The 20811-nt window shown below is 65.6% G+C and overlaps 2 protein-coding genes across 14 annotated transcripts in view; one reads left to right on the forward strand and one right to left on the reverse strand.

The window, feature by feature from the left end:
• Positions 1 to 7662, forward strand: part of ATP2B3 (ATPase plasma membrane Ca2+ transporting 3) — a 42053-nt gene extending 34391 nt beyond the window's left edge. For 10 of the 13 annotated variants that reach the window (XM_065423141.1, XM_065423143.1, XM_065423148.1 and 7 more), the window contains one exon: positions 7348 to 7662. In XM_065423141.1, the coding sequence (XP_065279213.1) occupies positions 7348 to 7662 (315 nt within the window). Of the gene's footprint in view, positions 1 to 1507; positions 1673 to 7347 lie in introns of those variants that run through there. The other 3 variants (XM_065423138.1, XM_065423139.1, XM_065423145.1) reach the window with 3 other exon arrangements.
• Positions 7663 to 10493: 2831 nt separating this feature from the next.
• On the reverse strand, positions 10494 to 20252 carry CCNQ (cyclin Q). Its single transcript, XM_065423137.1, is given in 6 exon segments — positions 10494 to 10599; positions 11003 to 11230; positions 11436 to 11568; positions 11988 to 12174; positions 12494 to 12602; positions 20196 to 20252. Coding segments are annotated over 6 exon segments (804 nt in total). The 3' UTR covers positions 10494 to 10509.
• Between the last annotated feature and the right edge of the window lie 559 nt (positions 20253 to 20811).

Consider the following 20811-nt stretch of genomic DNA (forward strand, 5'->3'; position numbering starts at 1 on the left):
AAATATTGGGGTTTCAGCCAAAAAATACTCCACTTTTGGCCGTTTATGGCCAAAATGATCCTGTTTTCAGTCATCAAACTGAACATTTTTTGAAATAGAGGCTGAACATTTTAATTTTTCTGCCAATCCCCCTCTTTTTAAAAAATAGAAGTTGAAATTTTCCTAGGAAAATGTTGTGGAAAACAGGGGAAAAACTTGAATGGGATTTTTCTGCGGCGAGGGAAATCCCCAGCTCCCATTGTGGGCCCATCTCTGGGTGTCGGGGTCCGGGGCGGGAGCTCGGCCGGTGTAGGGTCTGAACCAACCTCCGACAATCCCAGGGTCAGAAGCTGTTTCTCCAAAGGGCTGGACAAGGGCGTCCTGAAGCAGCGAGGCAGGACGCCGCGTAGATGGGCCCCTCTTCAGAGGACCTGGGTTACTAACCTGCCTTCTGATTGCAGCCGGCATCTCTCGGAGGCGCCGTAAAGGAACGTGGCGACTTGTAACCTGTTTCCTTCCCTTTGTTAACGTGAGGGACAGAGCCCGGCTTACGGTGCTTGGACAGAGAGCCGCTCGTCTGTGCATCCCTGCACCCACCCAGCCCCCCTGCTCTGACTGCGAGGCCCCACTCCCCTCCCTGAGCCAGGAGAGAACCCAGGAGTCCTGGCTCCCAGCGCCCCCTGTTCTAGCCACCAGAAGTGGATAAAACAGGGAGAAATCTGGATGCCCCCCCATGCAGCTCTCCCCTGCCCCCCCATGCAGCTCTGACCCTATGCCAGCAGCCACACGGCGCCCCCCACACCACGGGCAGGCGCCCGGCCCTGAGGCTGAGGGGGAGTGGATCCCAGCCCTCCCCGGGGAGCAGAAACGGGGCACCCCGCGAGCCAGCAGCCGCAGGTCGAACCAGACTCATTCCGGCTGGCACGAGGGGCCCCCTCGTTTAACGCCAAGGGGAATTAGCTCCCGGGACAGTTTCCACCGGGGTCGTGGTGGATTCTCCTTCACGGGTGCAGTGTGAATCATGACGGGACGTTTCTCTACCAAGCCTGCTCCGTGGCCGGGTCAGACGGATGGTCCCACGGTCCCTTAGCCAGCAGGATGCTCCGCAGAAGCCAACCACCGTCAATGGAGTGAGGCCGATTTCCACCCGCACCCCCCCATCGCCCTCCCCATTTACCCAGCCTCCTCGGCTCCAGCCATAGCTTGGGGGAGGGGGAACACCCCCCCCCAAAAAAATCATAAGCGTGGCTTGAAAACGGGGCCGCTTCCTCTGCAGCCCCTTCCCAAGCCACTGGTGGGCGCCCCATTCCCACGCGTTTCTCAACCTCCACGAGCTGATTCGAGACGGGTTTGTTGTTTTAACCCCAAGCCGAGATTCCCCCCGACCCCAGCAGCCGACGTGGGCTTTTTTTTTAAAGCCCCCCCCCATCTCCCGCCGATCTCTGCAGCTGCCGCCTCCCCTGTCCCCCCCGATGCTCAGTGCCAACCGCGGACGACGTCTCTGTGTATCTCATTTTCTCTCTCGTAGATGGAAGTAGTTAGCACCTTCAAGAGAAGCGGCTCCTTTCAGGGGGCCGTGCGGCGCCGCTCCTCGGTCCTCAGCCAGCTGCACGAAGTAACCAATCTTTCTACCCCTACTCACGTAATTCTCTCCGCTGGCAATCCCACTTCTGCCACCATCGGGAGTGAGTGACCGTTTTGCTCTTACTGCTTGTGTGCTTTTGAACAACAAAAAAAGACAGATTTAACGTTTCCCCCTCCTCCCCGCCTCCTATGGCCCCCCCTCCGCCCGCCACCCCGGCCCCCCCATGCTCACTGTTGGTCTCCTAGCTATTTTTTTCAGTTCTCTCTCTGCTCTCTGTCCGACCTCAGGCGAGCCGGATTTCCATTTCCTAAAGCCATACGGTCGCTTTCTCTCTTTTGCCTTTAGCCGGTTGATTCAAGCTCCCCGCCCTGCCCCACGCCCCTTTATTGGCTCCCTCTTCTGTCCTTCTGGGGTGGCTTCCCCAGCTGAAATGGACCGGGTGACGCCAGTCTGCGCCCCCGTCCAGCTGGGGATCTGGCCCCATTCACAGTCGGTGTTTGGGTCCGTGTCCTTTTCTCCGTGTTTCTGTGCTTGCCCGTTTGGGAGTGCTGCCCTGGCCCCTTGGGGACCCCCAAACAGGCCAGATTCTACCGCTGAACACACCCATGAATGAAGAGGAATCAGATTCTGATCTGGTGTGAATCTGGAGTGACTCCCTTCACGTGAGCCAAGCTTATCCATGGGCTACTGGGGCATGGGTGGGTTAGAGAAACCAGATCAGGAATTTCTGTTTCCAGGGGGGCTAGGTTAGCCAGGGTGTGCACTCAGACGGGGGTGGTCTCTATTCCTCTCCTCTGAGACGGGGGCAGGCGGGATACCGGGCTAGATGGGCCTGCGTAGGCCACTCAGCCCCCCTCTCCCTCAGCCTCCCTCAAAATCTGGGGCGCTCCCTCCCCCGATAAACTTCCTTTCTCCTCTAAGAAGCGCATGGTGACAAACCCAGGCCAGCGCGTTAAGCAGGGCCTGTCACTCCCTTCCCTCGGGGTGGAACCCCGGCGTCCAGGGTGGCAAAAATACCTCCAGGCCAAGTAAAGGGGGCTGTGGGGTTTGCTCCGGCTGGGTAGGGACGGACTCTCGGTGCCTTCTTCTCGTGTGGTTCGGTGTCGTCCTTCTGCTTCTGGCGCCCCCGTTCCCCGCAGGGTAAGCCTTCGAGTATGAGCCCGGCCCACTTTTTGCTGTCGACTTTTTCCGATCTGTGTCTCTAGCTGCTTTTTTCTCTCCACACAGCTCTGTGTCTCGTTTGCCTCTGCCCCCCCCCCCCCCGCCCCTTCCTGGCGCATCCCTCCTACCGGCAGACACACACACACGCACACACCCCATCGGCGGCCAGCGGGGTCGTGACAAAGCCTGTATTTCTTTTAGGAACCGATCAGCAGCCGGGCAGCCTGGCAGGGTCATTTCAGGAGCGATTGGAAACCGAATCTGAACCGTTCCCCCACCCTGGCCCCTCCAGAATATAAGAGGGGGGTGGGGATCGGGGCGGGAACCTGCCTGTAATTTCCCCCGTCCCAGGCCATGCAGGGCTAGGCTGAAAGCAAGGTCAATTTCAGATCCGGACCTTCGTAAATTACACAGTGGGGTCAAGCCGGGTGGGGACTGAGGGTGGCCAAGGTCGTGGGGTTCCGACCCGGAGTTCTCTCAGGCGCACGTGCAGCGCCTAGCACAATGGGGTCCCTGTCGCACCAGGAGCGGCACCGACCCCTCGTGCTCAGGGCGCTGCACGGCTCCCGCCCTCGAGAGCTCACCCTCTGAACAGACAAGGGCAGGGCCATTGGCTCCACTTCCCAGACCGGGAGACTCCATATCTGGGGGGGGGGGAAGCTGCCAGCTTACGGTGTGCAACCCCCCCCAACCCCACGCAAATACACACCCCTGCGCTTGCCTGTTCCCAGGCCCCGCTTGGCAGCGAGCTGCCCCCCCTCCTCTGGGATGCCCCCCCCTTTCAAAACCATCACCAGCCGCAGCCTGAAATGAACCCCCGACGCTCCCCCCATCCCTGCCCCCCACTATCCTTCCACCTCAACCCCCGTTTTTCCTCCCCTTTCCAGCTGCCACGAGGAGCCGGGACGGAGCCACTTGTCTGGTCGCCAGGAGTCTGGTGCTTTTCCAGTGTTTGCGGGGGGGCCTGTCTGTCAATCACACCTCTCATCCCCTCCCCCCCCCGCCCTGACCACCCCCATCCCATCCTTGACTTTGCTTTCTGCTCACTGCCAGGGGGCTAGAGATCCCCCCCAATCTGACACCGTCGCGATGGGGGGCTCATGGGAGGAGGCCCTTAGCCGCCCTCCCCTACATTCCAGTCTTGGGGGCTGCAGCTGCAAAGCCCCCCGACTGAGACCCTCCCCCGAGATCGGGGACCTCTGTCACACTGGACACTGTAGACACCCCCACCAATCCTGACCCAGCTTGGGGGGCCCTGTCACACGGGGTGCTGTGTGCACACAGGCCCTGCCCCGAAGAGCTCACGGGGTGAATAGACGGAGCGGGAAACTGAGGCAATGTGCCCCAGCAGCCAGGCCAAGCTGGGAGTAGAACCCAGGAGTCCTGAGCCTCGAACCTCGCAAACCAGCGTCCCTCTGAGCCGCTTTTGTGAGCCGGGGTCACCCCATGCAGCCTGAGGCCCCCCCGCTGCCCCAAGCCGGGGGGGGCATATTTTTGCTCCACCGAGTGGACAGCTGTGGAGAGTCCTGCCTCATTGCCCACGTCCACCCCATCTTTGCACCCCTTTTCTCCCGCTTCGCCTCTTTCCTCTCCCGCATTTTGCTTCTGCAGGGACCCAATCCTGACATCCCCCCCAGCCAGAACGGGAGGGGGGGGTACTGGGCTCTATTTGCTGTCCCAGCCTCTTTATCTCCCCCCCCCCCCCCGGCATCGCTTAATTCGCTGCCTCCTGGGGTGGGGTGCGTGGCATGGACGGGCACACGGAGCCGCTGGCATGAGGCCCCCTGCTCCCCGTTACGATCCAGCAAGGATGGGCGTGAATACTCGAACGTTTACCGCACTCTCGCATGCCGCGTGTCTGTCTGTCCTCTGGCCTTTCCCTCTCGCTCTGTCTCCTGGTTCTGCTTCCTGCTCTGCCCGGCATCGCCCCCTGGCTCGGCTCGGGCACGGCTCGGCGAGGGGGCAGCGCTGGCTAGATGACAATCCTGCCAAAGAAATGGCCGGCTTACGTGGGGGGGGGGGGGCTCAGAGAGAGGATGGGTCACCCCCCCCCCCCCCATTAAACAGGGAGGTTGAGAGTGAAGAATGGGACAGAGGCGGGGATGGAACCCAGGAGTCTGAGCCTCTCCCCGCTGCACACACAGTCGAACCCCCAGTCTCCTCCCAGAGCCGGGAGAGAACCCAGGAGTCCGGGCTCCCAGCCCCCACTCCCCTCCCAGAGCCGGGAGAGAACCCAGGAGTCCGGGCTCCCAGCCCCCCCTGCTCTAACCACCAGCCCCCCCTCCCCTCCCCTCCCCTCCCAGAGCAGGGAGAGAACCCAGGAGTCCTGCCTCCCAGCCCCCCCCCGCTCTAACCCACCAGCCCCCACCCCCCTCCCAGAGCAGGGGAGAGAACCCAGGAGTCCGGATTCCCAGCCCCCCCTGCTCTAACCCACCAGCCCCCACTCCCCTCCCAGAGCCGGGGAGAGAACCCAAGAGTCCTGGCTCCCAGCCCCACCCCAGCACCCTGACACACACACTGGGCCCTGGCTCCCAATCCTTGAGTGCACCCCACTTTCCCAGGAAGGGGGGGTCGCTCCTCACTGACCCCTCCCCTTGCTTAGTTTACAAATGTGCTGCACTGCCCCCAGTGGGGCTATTGGGGGGGTCAGTGACACGTACCCCCTGCTCCATTGCAATCCGCTGGGGCTGGGGCTGGGGCCTGCTGGACGTGTGGGTGGCTTCCTTCCGCTCTAGCATGCGCTGTGTCCCCGGGGGGGGGCTCCCGGGGGCCGGGAGCTGGCCCTACCCACAATGCACTGCACAGACCCACCCCAGGGCCCGATTCCTCCTGCCCTGTGCCCTGATCCAGCGCCTCCCCCCCGTCCTGAGTTGGGCTCGGCCCCAAACAAGTGCAGGGCTCCCCCCCCCATGCCCAGCGTGTGCCCCCCCTCCCGCCTCCTCTGGGTGCGACAGCTCCCAAATGGGGCAACCCCTGCCCCACACGAGGCAGGCGTGGGAGGTGTAAAGTGGCTCTGGCCCCATGGAGTGAGGGCCCATTGACCCCAGTGGGGGGGGGCCTGGCCCCACTGACTCCATAGAGCGACGGCCCATTGACCCCAGTGGGGGGGGGGGGGCCTGGCCCCACTGACTCCATAGAGCGAGGGCCCAACCCCTTTATGGCCCTTTATGGAGTCCTCAGAAGGCTGCGGGGGGTTAAATGCCTGTTGAAGGAGCCCAGCAAAGGGTGGGGAGGCTGTAAACACCCGTCCCCCGCCTGGGGGGCCGTTGGGAACCCAGGCGTCCGAGAATCTTGAACCCAGAAAACAGGCTCTTCCACTTTTCTGTTGCTGAGTTTTCTTTGTGTTCAATTGATGCTCATTCCACCCCACCCCACCCCACCCCCTCCGCTGCAGCGTACGGCCCGTGGGCGCTATCGCCAGCTCAGCGCTCTCCTGTTCTTTGGGGAGGCACGGCCAGGCCTGCCAGGCGCAGGAGCCAGGGACTGGTCATCACCGGGACTATGGGGCGGGAAAAGGGACTAGGGCCTGACCCAGGGAGCTGGAAGGGTGGCCTTGTTGGGGGAGGGTGGGCAGGGCGGGGCAGGGCGGGCGTGGATGGATAGGGGATAGGATAGATGGATCCATGGGTGGGGTAGGATAGATACAGAGACAGGAGCGTCTATGGGATGGATGTGGGGTAGGACAGATAGTGGGGGGATGGATGGGGGTAGGATAGATACAGAGACAGGGGCGTCTATGGGATGGATGGATGGATGGATGGATGGATGGATGGGGTAGGACAGATAGCAGGGGGGATGGATGGGGGTAGGATAGATACAGAGACGGGGCGTCTATGGGATGGATGGATGGATGGATGGGGTAGGACAGATAGCGGGGGGATGGATGGGGGTAGGATAGATACAGAGACGGGGGTGTCTATGGGATGGATGGATGGATGGGGTAGGACAGATAGCAGGGGGGATGGATGGGGGTTGGATAGATACAGAGACGAGGGCGTCTATGGGATGGATGGATGGATGGGGTAGGACAGATAGCAGGGGGGATGGATGGGGGTTGGATAGATACAGAGACGAGGGCGTCTATGGGATGGATGGATGGATGGATGGATGGATGGATGGATGGATGGATGGGGTAGGACAGATAGCAGGGGGGATGGATGGGGGTAGGATAGATACAGAGACGGGGGTGTCTATGGGATGGATGGATGGGGTAGGACAGATAGCAGGGGGGATGGATGGGGGTTGGATAGATACAGAGACGAGGGCGTCTATGGGATGGATGCACAGAGGGGTGTTTTGGGTTAGATACAGAGGGTGCAGAACGATCGGTGGACAGACAGATCACGCTAGAGATAATTGTGCATGCCCAGGACTGGAAGCCAGGACTCCTGGGTTCTCTCCCTGGCTCTAGGAGGGGAGTGGGGTGTAATGGGTTAGAGCGGGGGGGGGGGGGCTAAAATCCAGGACTCCTGGGTTCTCTTCTGGATCAACAGTAACCAGGTTACCGCAGGCTGCCCCCGGGCGTGTTGCCTGGATTGGCACCTAGAACTCACCCTTCTTTCCCCTCCTTTTTGCCTCCCCCTTTGCCTGCCTACCCCCGGCCGCCGGGTGCCCTCCCCCAGATCCGCGTAGTGAAAGCGTTCCGTAGCTCGCTCTACGAAGGGCTGGAGAAGCCGGACTCCAAGACCTCGATCCACAACTTCATGACCACTCCGGAGTTCCTGCTGAACGACTACACTCACAACATCCCCCTGATCGACGACACCGATGTGGAGGAGAGCGAGGCGGCCCGCCGGCCCCCCAGCCCCCCACCCACCCCCAACAAGAACAACAACGCCATCGACAGCGGCGTCTACCTGGCCACTGACGACGGCTCCAAGTCTCCTACCTCCGCCGGCCCCGCCAGCCCGCTCCACAGCATGGAAACGTCCCTCTAACGCCCCGGCAGGCTGGCCCCATGGCACGGGGGCAGGAAATCCAGCAGCCAGAGGGACAGAGGGGCCCGGGCTCCTTCGGCTTGTCGGAGCGTGAACTGGCTGCGGACAGAGCTGGAGCTGGGAGCGGCCCCCCGTTTCTCTGGGGAGCCCCAGCCCCAGGCAGGCGCCTCGGGGCCCGCCAGCCCAGGCAGACTCTTTGTGGTGCCGGAGCCGGCCGGGAAGGACCCGCCGCGGGCGGGGCGAGGGCCCATTTAGCGATCTATAGCCTCAATATATATACGATACCGACTGACTGTCTTACGGGACTGACCGTCGCATGCCGGCCCCACATGCTACTTCCCACCACCACCACCCAGCATCCCCCCCCCCCGAGGCAAATTGTCAGCCCGAGCGGTGGGGGGGAGATTGTGCGTTTCGGTTTGTTTGTTTTTTAAAGTTGTCGGGCGCTGGAGCCGGTGTTTAACAAGGGCTTGGTCGTGAAAACATGGCGGGAGGATTGGGGGAGGGGCCGCAGCACTGGAGATCGGGGCCTGTCACGCTGGACCCCGCCCGGACCCCCAACCAAGAGCAGGGCCCCTGGTTTGCCACGTAGCCCCCCCGACCCAGATGGGAGACGCCCGTCACGCCGGGCGCTGCGCAGATACAGGGTGAGAGGCAGTCCCCCCCCCAAATGCTGTACGTCTCTGTCAGTGTTAAGCCCCCCCCCCCCCCCGTACTGCTGGTGGGGAGATGCTACAGCCCGGGAGGGGGCCCGTGTGCTGCAGAGGGGGAGGGGGATCCGATCTGGTTCCCAACGCCCCGCCGGCGGCACTGCCCGGCGCCCAGGGCCCGCCCCTGCCCTCTGTGCCCCCAGCCTCCTCAGGGCACCTCCCAGTCACCATAGAGATTTGGGGTGGCAGAGGAGCAGCCCCTCAGCTGCCCTTGGGGGTGGATGGAGCTGCCCCATTCACACCAGCTAGGGCTGGCCCTCAGGTGTTACTTACAGACCTTCAGCTCCCCCACCTGAGGCTGGGAGCCCGGACTCCTGGGTTCTCTCCCCAGCTCTGGGAGGGGAGTGGGGGCTGGTGGTTAGAGCAGGGGGGCTGGGAGCCAGGACTCCTGGGTTCTCTCCCCAGCTCTGGGAGGGGAGTGGGGGCTGGTGGGTTAGAGTGGGGGGGGCTGGGAGCCAGGACTCCTGGGTTCTCTCCCCGGCTCTGGGAGGGGACTGGGGTCTAGTGGTTAGAGCAGGGGGGGCTGGGAGCCAGGATTCCTGGGTTCTACCCCTGGCTCTGGTAGGGCAAGTACCTGCTGCTGCCTCAATTTCCCCTTCTGGCACAATCCTTCTCAAAAGCCCCTTGTGGGAGCCAGGAGCGAGGGGGGCGGGGGTCCCATATTTCCTGTGAGGCCCCTTTCCTGTTTCCACACCTAACCCCGCGTCCAACCACCAGCGCCAGCGCTCTCAAAAGCCATGGGTAACCCCCACCCCGGCAAGGACGGTTCTTCCGCCCTCCAGCCCAGCCCCTCAACTCCCCGGGGGGCGAATCCAGGAAATCTCACCTCCGTCCATCCAGCTTGTTCTCATTCAATATTGTAGATATATTGATAGACCGGGGCAGGGGAGGGGGGAATATATAGATATATATTTAAAAAAAAACAAAAAAAACTTTAACAACCCAACACTCCCCGCTCACTTTTCAGCCGTGAAAACCTCGCTGGGGCTAACCACACCCAGGCGGGGAACCGTTCTGGTTTCTTCCCTTCCTCCAGCCGGGGACACACACAGACTGCTTTGGGGTTTTTTTTAAGGAACAATCAAAAATCAATTCAAGGTTTCTATGGGTGTCCCCGCCCCCCCTCTCCCCAGTGTGGGGGCGGATTTCGGACTGAAATTGTGACCCCCCCACCATGCCCATTTCCGGATCAAAGCATATAACTCAACTGAATGGCTCGATCAAGTTTGTTCATATTATTAAAAATTAATAAAATAACTCACCCGGACGCCGTTTCTCCTCCTGCGAGTGGGGGAGGGGAAGGCGTAAGACGGGGGCGATGCAGGCTCTCTGCAAACTCAGGCAGAGTCGGTTACACGTGTGGGAACCACCACCACCCCCAGCTTCATGGCTGTGGTGATTATACCTACGCCCCCTGTGCGACCCAGCACCGCTCCACGGGCCCAGGCGTCAGTGGGTGAAATGGGTGCCAGGCCCAATCCCGGGGCAAAGCCCAAAGAACAACCCGTTCACAGCTGGTTCACAGGCACAGCTTTACTCGCCAGATCAAGCAGTCCAAGCTCCAGGGATGCGTGCGGACAGGGGAGAAGAGGAGCCCGGGTACACGCGGAATCGGCTGGTCGAGACCCATGTGACTAACAGCCGCCGGGCGCGTGATGTGGCTCTTTGGAGCTCGCGTCCCAGCAGCTGCAGCGGCTCTGAGCTGGCACGGTGCTCGGGTCCGACGGCCTTCTCGAGGCGCAGCCAGCAAGGCAGCCGACCCGCGGGAGGAGCACGGGCAGCGAGGGTAACGGCTGTGGGACAGGACACCCAGACTGCAACCAACACTCTGCTTTCAAAGCTGGGGAAGGGGCAGGGAATGGGGCCTGAGGTCTTTACCCTCTAGGGGGTGCCGGCTCCGATCTGGCCCCAGGGCGGAGACTGGCTGGCTTAGGGGGGGTGGGAATGGGGCCTGGGGTCTTTCCCCACTAGAGAGTGCCAGATCCCATCCAGCCCCAGGGGGTGGGAATGGGACATGAGGCCTTTCCCCTCTAGGGGGCGCCGGCTCCCATCCAGCCCCAGGGCAGGGACTGGCTGGCTCGGGGGACGGGAATGGGGCCTGTCCCCTCCCCAGCACTGGGTCGCTCTCTGGACCCCATTAGGAGATTTCCGCATCCAAGGTGTAAATCTGGATCAGGTCCAATACGATCTGGTCAATCTGAGCTTGGCTGAGATCGTCACTGAACACCTGGAGAGGAGGAAAGGAGATGGGAGCAACGGCGCAGGGAATGCAGCCTGATTTAGTGGGGGTTGGTCCTGCTTTGAGCAGGGGGTGGGACTAGATACCTCCTGAGGTCCCTTCCAACCCTGAAACTCTATGAACCGCTGGGGAGCTCTGCAGTGGGACATGGGGCCTGTCCCCTCTAGAGGGCGCTGGCTCCCATTCAGGCCCAGGGCAGGGGCTGGCTGGCTTGGCCAGAGCTGTTTTAGAGGGTTAGAGCAGAGGGGGCTGGGAGGCAGGACGCCTGGGTTCTGTCCCTGGCTCCGCCACTGGTTGTCCGTTACCCTGAGCCAGCCACTTTCCCCCTCTGTGCCTCAGTTTCCCCGGCAGAAGGGCCCCAAGGTGCGGGCTAAGTCCCTGCCTCTCTTACCTGCCACCAGGGTCTCTGGGTCTGTGCATGGGCGGGCACCTCCACCCCATAGCAGTGCAGGGCGAGGTACAGCACGGCCACCGCCACGTGCTGGGGGAGGTAGCGCACACACAGCCCCCCGTGGTAGCTGTCCCGGAGCAGTGCCCAGGCTGCCGCCGAGACGGGGGTCCGCTCCCAGCTGTGTCGGTTCATCCACCGCCTCAGGGAGAGCAGGTAATGGAGCAGGTACTGCAGGGAGAGATGGGGGATAAGGGGGGACCCAGGAGTCCTGGCTCCCAGCCCCCAGCTCCAACCCACCAGACCCCCCTTCCCCATAGAACCCAGGCATCCTGGCCTCCATTGCCAGTCCCCTTCCTTGTAGGGCAGAGCGGCAGGTTCAGGGCAAACCCCCTGTGCCCCCCGCTGCGCCCCCAGGCCCGTCCCGAGGACCCACCTTGTGGGGGTGCCGGAAGGAGACGCGGAAGCCGAGCACTCGCAGCATGAGCAGCTCACACTGGACGATGCTGTCCCGCAGCTCCCAGAAATGGGAGTCGAGTTCCAGGGGGTCGCTCTGGGGGTGTAAGTACCTGGGGAGGGGGAGGTTAGCGGGGGGTGGGACTGGGGAGACAGGAGTGGCCCCCACTCTTCCTACTCTAGCCCTGCAGACCTGACTCCCCTCCCAGAGCTGGAAGAGAACCCAGGAGTCCTGGCTCCCAGGCCCCCCTGTTCTAACCCACCAGCCCCCACTCCCCTCCCAGAGCTGGGAGAGAACCCAGGAGTCCTGGCTCCCAGCCCCCCCTGTTCTAACCCACAAGACCCCGCTCCCCTCCCAGAGCCAAGGAGAAAACCCAGGACTCCTGTCTACCAGCCCCCCCTGTTCTAACCCACCAGACTCCCTCCCCTCCCAGGGCCGGGGAGAGAACCCAGGAGTCCTGGCTCCAGGCCCCCAGCTCTACCCCCTAGGGTGCGGGGTGCAGACCCCTGGCCGGAGACAGGCTGGGGTTACCTGTGGCTGACGTTGATGATGTCCCGAGTGCGTAGGTGCTGCTCCTCCACCTTCCCGGCCAGGTACAGCGCAGCCATGGCCACCAGGTAGGGGTCGTAGGGCCCCGGGGCCACCGTGGCCATGAAGAAACTGTGGTAGATGGTGCAGGCCGTGGCCACAGGGATGGAGCGCAGGCCCAGCTTCACCCCTGGGGGGGAGGGGGGTATCACTGTGAGGGAGGGGAGAGCCCCCCCAACCGACATGCCACCCACCCCTTCCCCAACTGGCATGGCCCCCCTTCCCCCTCAGGGATATGGTGCTGGCTTCCCCTTAGGCCTCCCCCAATTGACTGGCCACCTCGGCTATGCCCCCCACTCCTCGGCTGCCCCTTGCCCCTCCCATTTTGCCCATTTGGCAGAGCCTCCCATCCCCCAGCAGGCACTGCCCCCGAGCAGCACGGTCGCCCCTGTGCCCCCCACCGCCCTACCGTCCTCTCTCCCCCAGCACGGCAGCCCCCAAGCTTTTACCTGCCTCCATGATGAACCGGGTGACCTTGAAATGGATCTTGGTCTCGGTGGCTCCCGGCCCAGTCTGGGCGCTCGCCGCCCGGTCAGGCTCCATGGCACCCGCCGCTGCCTGCGCAGAGACCAGCGAGTCACTCACCCGGCGCCACCTCCGTGGGTCACCCAGCGTGGTGATGTCACCCAGCACCATCACTGCACCGCGATGATGTCACCCAGCACCACCACCCGCTGCGATGTCCACGCTTGGTATGACATCACCCAGCCCTGCCGCTACCCTGCGTGACATCAGGGGGCTGGTGACCTCACTCAACGACATCACCCAGCACTCCCGTTACCCTGCGTGACATCAGGGGGCTGGTGACCTCACTCGACGACATCACCCAGCCCCGCCGCTACCCTGCGTGCCATCGGGTGGGCTGGTGACCTCACTCGACGACATCACCCAGCCCCGCCGCTACCCTGCGTGCCATCAGGGGGCTGGTGACCTCACTCGACGACATCACCCAGCCCCGCCGCTACCCTGCGTGCCATCGGGTGGGCTGGTGACCTCACTCGACGACATCACCCAGCCCCGCCGCTACCCTGCGTGCCAGCGGGTGGGCTGGTGACCTCACTCGACGACATCACCCAGCACTCCCGTTACCCTGCGTGACATCAGGGGGCTGGTGACCTCACTCGACGACATCACCCAGCCCCGCCGCTACCCTGCGTGCCATCAGGGGGCTGGTGACCTCACTCGACGACATCACCCAGCCCCGCCGCTACCCTGCGTGCCGTCGGGTGGGCTGGTGACCTCACTCGACGACATCACCCAGCCCCGCCGCTACCCTGCGTGCCAGCGGGTGGGCTGGTGACCTCACTCGACGACATCACCCAGCCCCGCCGCTACCCTGCGTGCCAGCGGGTGGGCTGGTGACCTCACTCGACGACATCACCCAGCCCCGCCGCTACCCTGCGTGCCCGCGGGTGGGCTGGTGACCTCACTCGACGACATCACCCAGCCCCGCCGCTACCCTGCGTGCCATCGGGTGGGCTGGTGACCTCACTCGACGACATCACCCAGCCCCGCCGCTACCCTGCGTGCCATCGGGTGGGCTGGTGACCTCACTCGACAACATCACCCAGCCCCGCCGCTACCCTGCGTGCCCGCGGGTGGGCTGGTGACCTCACTCGACGACATCACCCAGCCCCGCCGCTACCCTGCGTGCCGTCGGGTGGGCTGGTGACCTCACTCGACGACATCACCCAGCCCCGCCGCTACCCTGCGTGCCGTCGGGTGGGCTGGTGACCTCACTCGACGACATCACCCAGCCCCGCCGCTACCCTGCGTGCCGTCGGGTGGGCTGGTGACCTCACTCGACGACATCACCCAGCCCCGCCGCTACCCTGCGTGCCGTCGGGTGGGCTGGTGACCTCACTCGACGACATCACCCAGCCCCGCCGCTACCCTGCGTGCCGTCGGGTGGGCTGGTGACCTCACTCGACGACATCACCCAGCGCCGCCGCTACCCTGCGTGCCGTCGGGTGGGCTGGTGACCTCACTCGACGACATCACCCAGCCCCGCCGCTACCCTGCGTGCCCGCGGGTGGGCTGGTGACCTCACTCGACGACATCACCCAGCCCCGCCGCTACCCTGCGTGCCGTCGGGTGGGCTGGTGACCTCACTCGACGACATCACCCAGCCCCGCCGCTACCCTGCGTGCCCGCGGGTGGGCTGGTGACCTCACTCGACGACATCACCCAGCCCCGCCGCTACCCTGCGTGCCAGCGGGTGGGCTGGTGACCTCACTCGACGACATCACCCAGCCCCGCCGCTACCCTGCGTGCCGTCGGGTGGGCTGGTGACCTCACTCGACGACATCACCCAGCCCCGCCGCTACCCTGCGTGCCGTCGGGTGGGCTGGTGACCTCACTCGACGACATCACCCAGCCCCGCCGCTACCCTGCGTGCCGTCGGGTGGGCTGGTGACCTCACTCGACGACATCACCCAGCCCCGCCGCTACCCTGCGTGCCGTCGGGTGGGCTGGTGACCTCACTCGACGACATCACCCAGCCCCGCCGTTACCCTGCGTGCCCGCGGGTGGGCTGGTGACCTCACTCGACGACATCACCCAGCCCCGCCGCTACCCTGCGTGCCGTCGGGTGGGCTGGTGACCTCACTCGACGACATCACCCAGCCCCGCCGCTACCCTGCGTGCCGTCGGGTGGGCTGGTGACCTCACTCGACGACATCACCCAGCCCCGCCGCTACCCTGCGTGCCCGCGGGTGGGCTGGTGACCTCACTCGATGACATCACCCAGCACTCCCGCTACCCTGCGTGCCGTCGGGTGGGCTGGTGACCTCACTCGACGACATCACCCAGCCCCGCCGCTACCCTGCGTGCCCTCAGGGGGCTGGTGACCTCACTCGACGACATCACCCAGCCCCGCCGCTACCCTGCGTGCCGTCGGGTGGGCTGGTGACCTCACTCGATGACATCACCCAGCCCCGCCGCTACCCTCCGTGCCGTCGGGTGGGCTGGTGACCTCACTCGACGACATCACCCAGCCCCGCCGCTACCCTGCGTGCCCGCGGGTGGGCTGGTGACCTCACTCGACGACATCACCCAGCCCCGCCGCTACCCTGCGTGCCGTCGGGTGGGCTGGTGACCTCACTCGATGACATCACCCAGCCCCGCCGCTACCCTCCGTGCCGTCGGGTGGGCTGGTGACCTCACTCGACGACATCACCCAGCCCCGCCGCTACCCTGCGTGCCCGCGGGTGGGCTGGTGACCTCACTCGACGACATCACCCAGCCCCGCCGCTACCCTGCGTGCCGTCGGGTGGGCTGGTGACCTCACTCGACGACATCACCCAGCCCCGCCGCTACCCTGCGTGCCCGCGGGTGGGCTGGTGACCTCACTCGACGACATCACCCAGCCCCGCCGCTACCCTGCGTGCCGTCGGGTGGGCTGGTGACCTCACTCGACGACATCACCCAGCCCCGCCGCTACCCTGCGTGCCGTCTGGTGGGCTGGTGACCTCACTCGACGACATCACCCAGCCCCGCCGCTACCCTGCGTGCCGTCGGGTGGGCTGGTGACCTCACTCGACGACATCACCCAGCCCCGCCGCTACCCTGCGTGCCGTCGGGTGGGCTGGTGACCTCACTCGACGACATCACCCAGCCCCGCCGCTACCCTGCGTGCCGTCGGGTGGGCTGGTGACCTCACTCGACGACATCACCCAGCCCCGCCGCTACCCTGCGTGCCGTCGGGTGGGCTGGTGACCTCACTCGACGACATCACCCAGCACTCCCGCTACCCTGCGTGCCGTCGGGTGGGCTGGTGACCTCACTCGACGACATCACCCAGCCCCGCCGCTACCCTGCGTGCCCGCGGGTGGGCTGGTGACCTCACTCGATGACATCACCCAGCCCCGCCGCTACCCTGCGTGCCCGCGGGTGGGCTGGTGACCTCACTCGATGACATCACCCAGCACTCCCGCTACCCTGCGTGCCGTCGGGTGGGCTGGTGACCTCACTCGACGACATCACCCAGCCCCGCCGCTACCCTGCGTGCCCTCAGGGGGCTGGTGACCTCACTCGACGACATCACCCAGCCCCGCCGCTACCCTGCGTGCCGTCGGGTGGGCTGGTGACCTCACTCGACGACATCACCCAGCCCCGCCGCTACCCTGCGTGCCAGCGGGTGGGCTGGTGACCTCACTCGACGACATCACCCAGCCCCGCCGCTACCCTGCGTGCCGTCGGGTGGGCTGGTGACCTCACTCGACGACATCACCCAGCCCCGCCGCTACCCTGCGTGCCGTCGGGTGGGCTGGTGACCTCACTCGACATCACCCAGCCCCGCCGCTACCCTGCGTGCCGTCGGGTGGGCTGGCGACCTCACTCGACGACATCACCCAGCCCCGCCGCTACCCTGCGTGCCGTCGGGTGGGCTGGCGACCTCACTCGACGACATCACCCAGCCCCGCCGCTACCCTGCGTGCCCGCGGGTGGGCTGGCGACCTCACTCGACGACATCACCCAGCCCCGCCGCTACCCTGCGTGCCCGCGGGTGGGCTGGTGACCTCACTCGACGACATCACCCAGCCCCGCCGCTACCCTGCGTGCCCGCGGGTGGGCTGGTGACCTCACTCGACGACATCACCCAGCCCCGCCGCTACCCTGCGTGCCCGCGGGTGGGCTGGTGACCTCACTCGACGACATCACCCAGCCCCGCCGCTACCCTGCGTGCCGTCGGGTGGGCTGGTGACCTCACTCGACGACATCACCCAGCCCCGCCGCTACCCTGCGTGCCGTCGGGTGGGCTGGTGACCTCACTCGACGACATCACCCAGCCCCGCCGCTACCCTGCGTGCCGTCGGGTGGGCTGGTGACCTCACTCGACGACATCACCCAGCCCCGCCGCTACCCTGCGTGCCGTCGGGTGGGCTGGTGACCTCACTCGACGACATCACCCAGCCCCGCCGCTACCCTGCGTGCCGTCGGGTGGGCTGGTGACCTCACTCGACGACATCACCCAGCGCCGCCGCTACCCTGCGTGCCCGCGGGTGGGCTGGTGACCTCACTCGACGACATCACCCAGCGCCGCCGCTACCCTGCGTGCCCGCGGGTGGGCTGGTGACCTCACTCGACGACATCACCCAGCCCCGCCGCTACCCTGCGTGCCGTCGGGTGGGCTGGTGACCTCACTCGACGACATCACCCAGCCCCGCCGCTACCCTGCGTGCCGTCGGGTGGGCTGGTGACCTCACTCGACGACATCACCCAGCCCCGCCGCTACCCTGCGTGCCGTCGGGTGGGCTGGTGACCTCACTCGACGACATCACCCAGCCCCGCCGCTACCCTGCGTGCCGTCGGGTGGGCTGGTGACCTCACTCGACGACATCACCCAGCCCCGCCGCTACCCTGCGTGCCGTCGGGTGGGCTGGTGACCTCACTCGACGACATCACCCAGCCCCGCCGCTACCCTGCGTGCCGTCGGGTGGGCTGGCGACCTCACTCGACGACATCACCCAGCCCCGCCGCTACCCTGCGTGCCAGCGGGTGGGCTGGTGACCTCACTCGACGACATCACCCAGCCCCGCCGCTACCCTGCGTGCCAGCGGGTGGGCTGGTGACCTCACTCGACGACATCACCCAGCCCCGCCGCTACCCTGCGTGCCAGCGGGTGGGCTGGTGACCTCACTCGACGACATCACCCAGCCCCGCCGCTACCCTGCGTGACGTCAGGGGGCTGGTGACCTCACTCGATGACATCACCCAGCCCCGCCGCTACCCTGCGTGCCCGCGGGTGGGCTGGTGACCTCACTCGACGACATCACCCAGCCCCGCCGCTACCCTGCGTGCCGTCGGGTGGGCTGGTGACCTCACTCGACATCACCCAGCCCCGCCGCTACCCTGCGTGCCGTCGGGTGGGCTGGCGACCTCACTCGACGACATCACCCAGCCCCGCCGCTACCCTGCGTGCCGTCGGGTGGGCTGGCGACCTCACTCGACGACATCACCCAGCCCCGCCGCTACCCTGCGTGCCGTCGGGTGGGCTGGTGACCTCACTCGACGACATCACCCAGCACTCCCGCTACCCTGCGTGCCGTCGGGTGGGCTGGTGACCTCACTCGACGACATCACCCAGCCCCGCCGCTACCCTGCGTGCCCGCGGGTGGGCTGGTGACCTCACTCGATGACATCACCCAGCCCCGCCGCTACCCTGCGTGCCCGCGGGTGGGCTGGTGACCTCACTCGATGACATCACCCAGCACTCCCGCTACCCTGCGTGCCGTCGGGTGGGCTGGTGACCTCACTCGACGACATCACCCAGCCCCGCCGCTACCCTGCGTGCCCTCAGGGGGCTGGTGACCTCACTCGACGACATCACCCAGCCCCGCCGCTACCCTGCGTGCCGTCGGGTGGGCTGGTGACCTCACTCGACGACATCACCCAGCCCCGCCGCTACCCTGCGTGCCAGCGGGTGGGCTGGTGACCTCACTCGACGACATCACCCAGCCCCGCCGCTACCCTGCGTGCCGTCGGGTGGGCTGGTGACCTCACTCGACGACATCACCCAGCCCCGCCGCTACCCTGCGTGCCGTCGGGTGGGCTGGTGACCTCACTCGACATCACCCAGCCCCGCCGCTACCCTGCGTGCCGTCGGGTGGGCTGGCGACCTCACTCGACGACATCACCCAGCCCCGCCGCTACCCTGCGTGCCGTCGGGTGGGCTGGCGACCTCACTCGACGACATCACCCAGCCCCGCCGCTACCCTGCGTGCCCGCGGGTGGGCTGGCGACCTCACTCGACGACATCACCCAGCCCCGCCGCTACCCTGCGTGCCGTCGGGTGGGCTGGTGACCTCACTCGACGACATCACCCAGCCCCGCCGCTACCCTGCGTGCCCGCGGGTGGGCTGGTGACCTCACTCGACGACATCACCCAGCCCCGCCGCTACCCTGCGTGCCCGCGGGTGGGCTGGTGACCTCACTCGACGACATCACCCAGCCCCGCCGCTACCCTGCGTGCCGTCGGGTGGGCTGGTGACCTCACTCGACGACATCACCCAGCCCCGCCGCTACCCTGCGTGCCGTCGGGTGGGCTGGTGACCTCACTCGACGACATCACCCAGCCCCGCCGCTACCCTGCGTGCCGTCGGGTGGGCTGGTGACCTCACTCGACGACATCACCCAGCCCCGCCGCTACCCTGCGTGCCGTCGGGTGGGCTGGTGACCTCACTCGACGACATCACCCAGCCCCGCCGCTACCCTGCGTGCCGTCGGGTGGGCTGGTGACCTCACTCGACGACATCACCCAGCGCCGCCGCTACCCTGCGTGCCCGCGGGTGGGCTGGTGACCTCACTCGACGACATCACCCAGCGCCGCCGCTACCCTGCGTGCCCGCGGGTGGGCTGGTGACCTCACTCGACGACATCACCCAGCCCCGCCGCTACCCTGCGTGCCGTCGGGTGGGCTGGTGACCTCACTCGACGACATCACCCAGCCCCGCCGCTACCCTGCGTGCCGTCGGGTGGGCTGGTGACCTCACTCGACGACATCACCCAGCCCCGCCGCTACCCTGCGTGCCGTCGGGTGGGCTGGTGACCTCACTCGACGACATCACCCAGCCCCGCCGCTACCCTGCGTGCCGTCGGGTGGGCTGGTGACCTCACTCGACGACATCACCCAGCCCCGCCGCTACCCTGCGTGCCGTCGGGTGGGCTGGTGACCTCACTCGACGACATCACCCAGCCCCGCCGCTACCCTGCGTGCCGTCGGGTGGGCTGGCGACCTCACTCGACGACATCACCCAGCCCCGCCGCTACCCTGCGTGCCAGCGGGTGGGCTGGTGACCTCACTCGACGACATCACCCAGCCCCGCCGCTACCCTGCGTGCCAGCGGGTGGGCTGGTGACCTCACTCGACGACATCACCCAGCCCCGCCGCTACCCTGCGTGCCAGCGGGTGGGCTGGTGACCTCACTCGACGACATCACCCAGCCCCGCCGCTACCCTGCGTGACGTCAGGGGGCTGGTGACCTCACTCGATGACATCACCCAGCATGACATCCTGAGGCCACTGCGATTACGTCACACGGTGCGTTGCGGTCACCACCCCAGTGCCATGACATCACCAGCTGTGCGCTGTCCCCATGACAACAGTCGTGAGGAGTGACATCACTCTGCAGTGAGATGACATCATATTACCTCACGACCGCGCGACGTGACACCTCACAGTGACGTCATAGCATAATTTGATGACATCGCATGTGGCCCTTGACCCTTCCGTGCCCATCGCGTCACTTCCTCCCGCCGCCCTGGGGCCACGTGACCTCTGCCCCTCACCCAATCAGGAGCCCTCGCCGGCTTGAGCCCTCCCCATGAACCAGCCTGGGGCTCAGGCCACCGCTAGGCCCCGCGGTGCCGGTGCCCGGATGTAGCCGGCTCTGTACGACAGGGAGGCCCCATCACGGCCACTTCCGGGTTGCGGGGTCCTTCCGGCCCGGCCCGATATAGCTGCCCTCCAGAAGTGCCTGATAATAAACCGCACCCCCGCGCCGCCCGATCTCGGCGGGGCTGGTGACTGGACTCCCCGCTCTCCGCAGTGCGGGCGAACCGTGGGCGTCTCCCTTCCGTCCGCGCCCTCTTCAGGACAGGCACCCGCCACCGTCAACCCACCCTGGGGTCCTCCGAAAGGGCGGTGCCTTTTCTCGCCTCTGATTGGCTAGAGGCAGGCTGGCCAATTGGCGGAGGCGGAGCGTGGCGGCTCCCTTGCTCCCCGCGCGGTTTCGCGCCTTCCTCTGATTGGCCCTGAGGCCTGAGG

The sequence above is a fragment of the Emys orbicularis genome, assembly GCF_028017835.1.
Source record: "Emys orbicularis isolate rEmyOrb1 chromosome 21 unlocalized genomic scaffold, rEmyOrb1.hap1 SUPER_21_unloc_7, whole genome shotgun sequence".
In the NCBI taxonomy this organism is placed as follows: Eukaryota; Metazoa; Chordata; order Testudines; family Emydidae; genus Emys; species Emys orbicularis.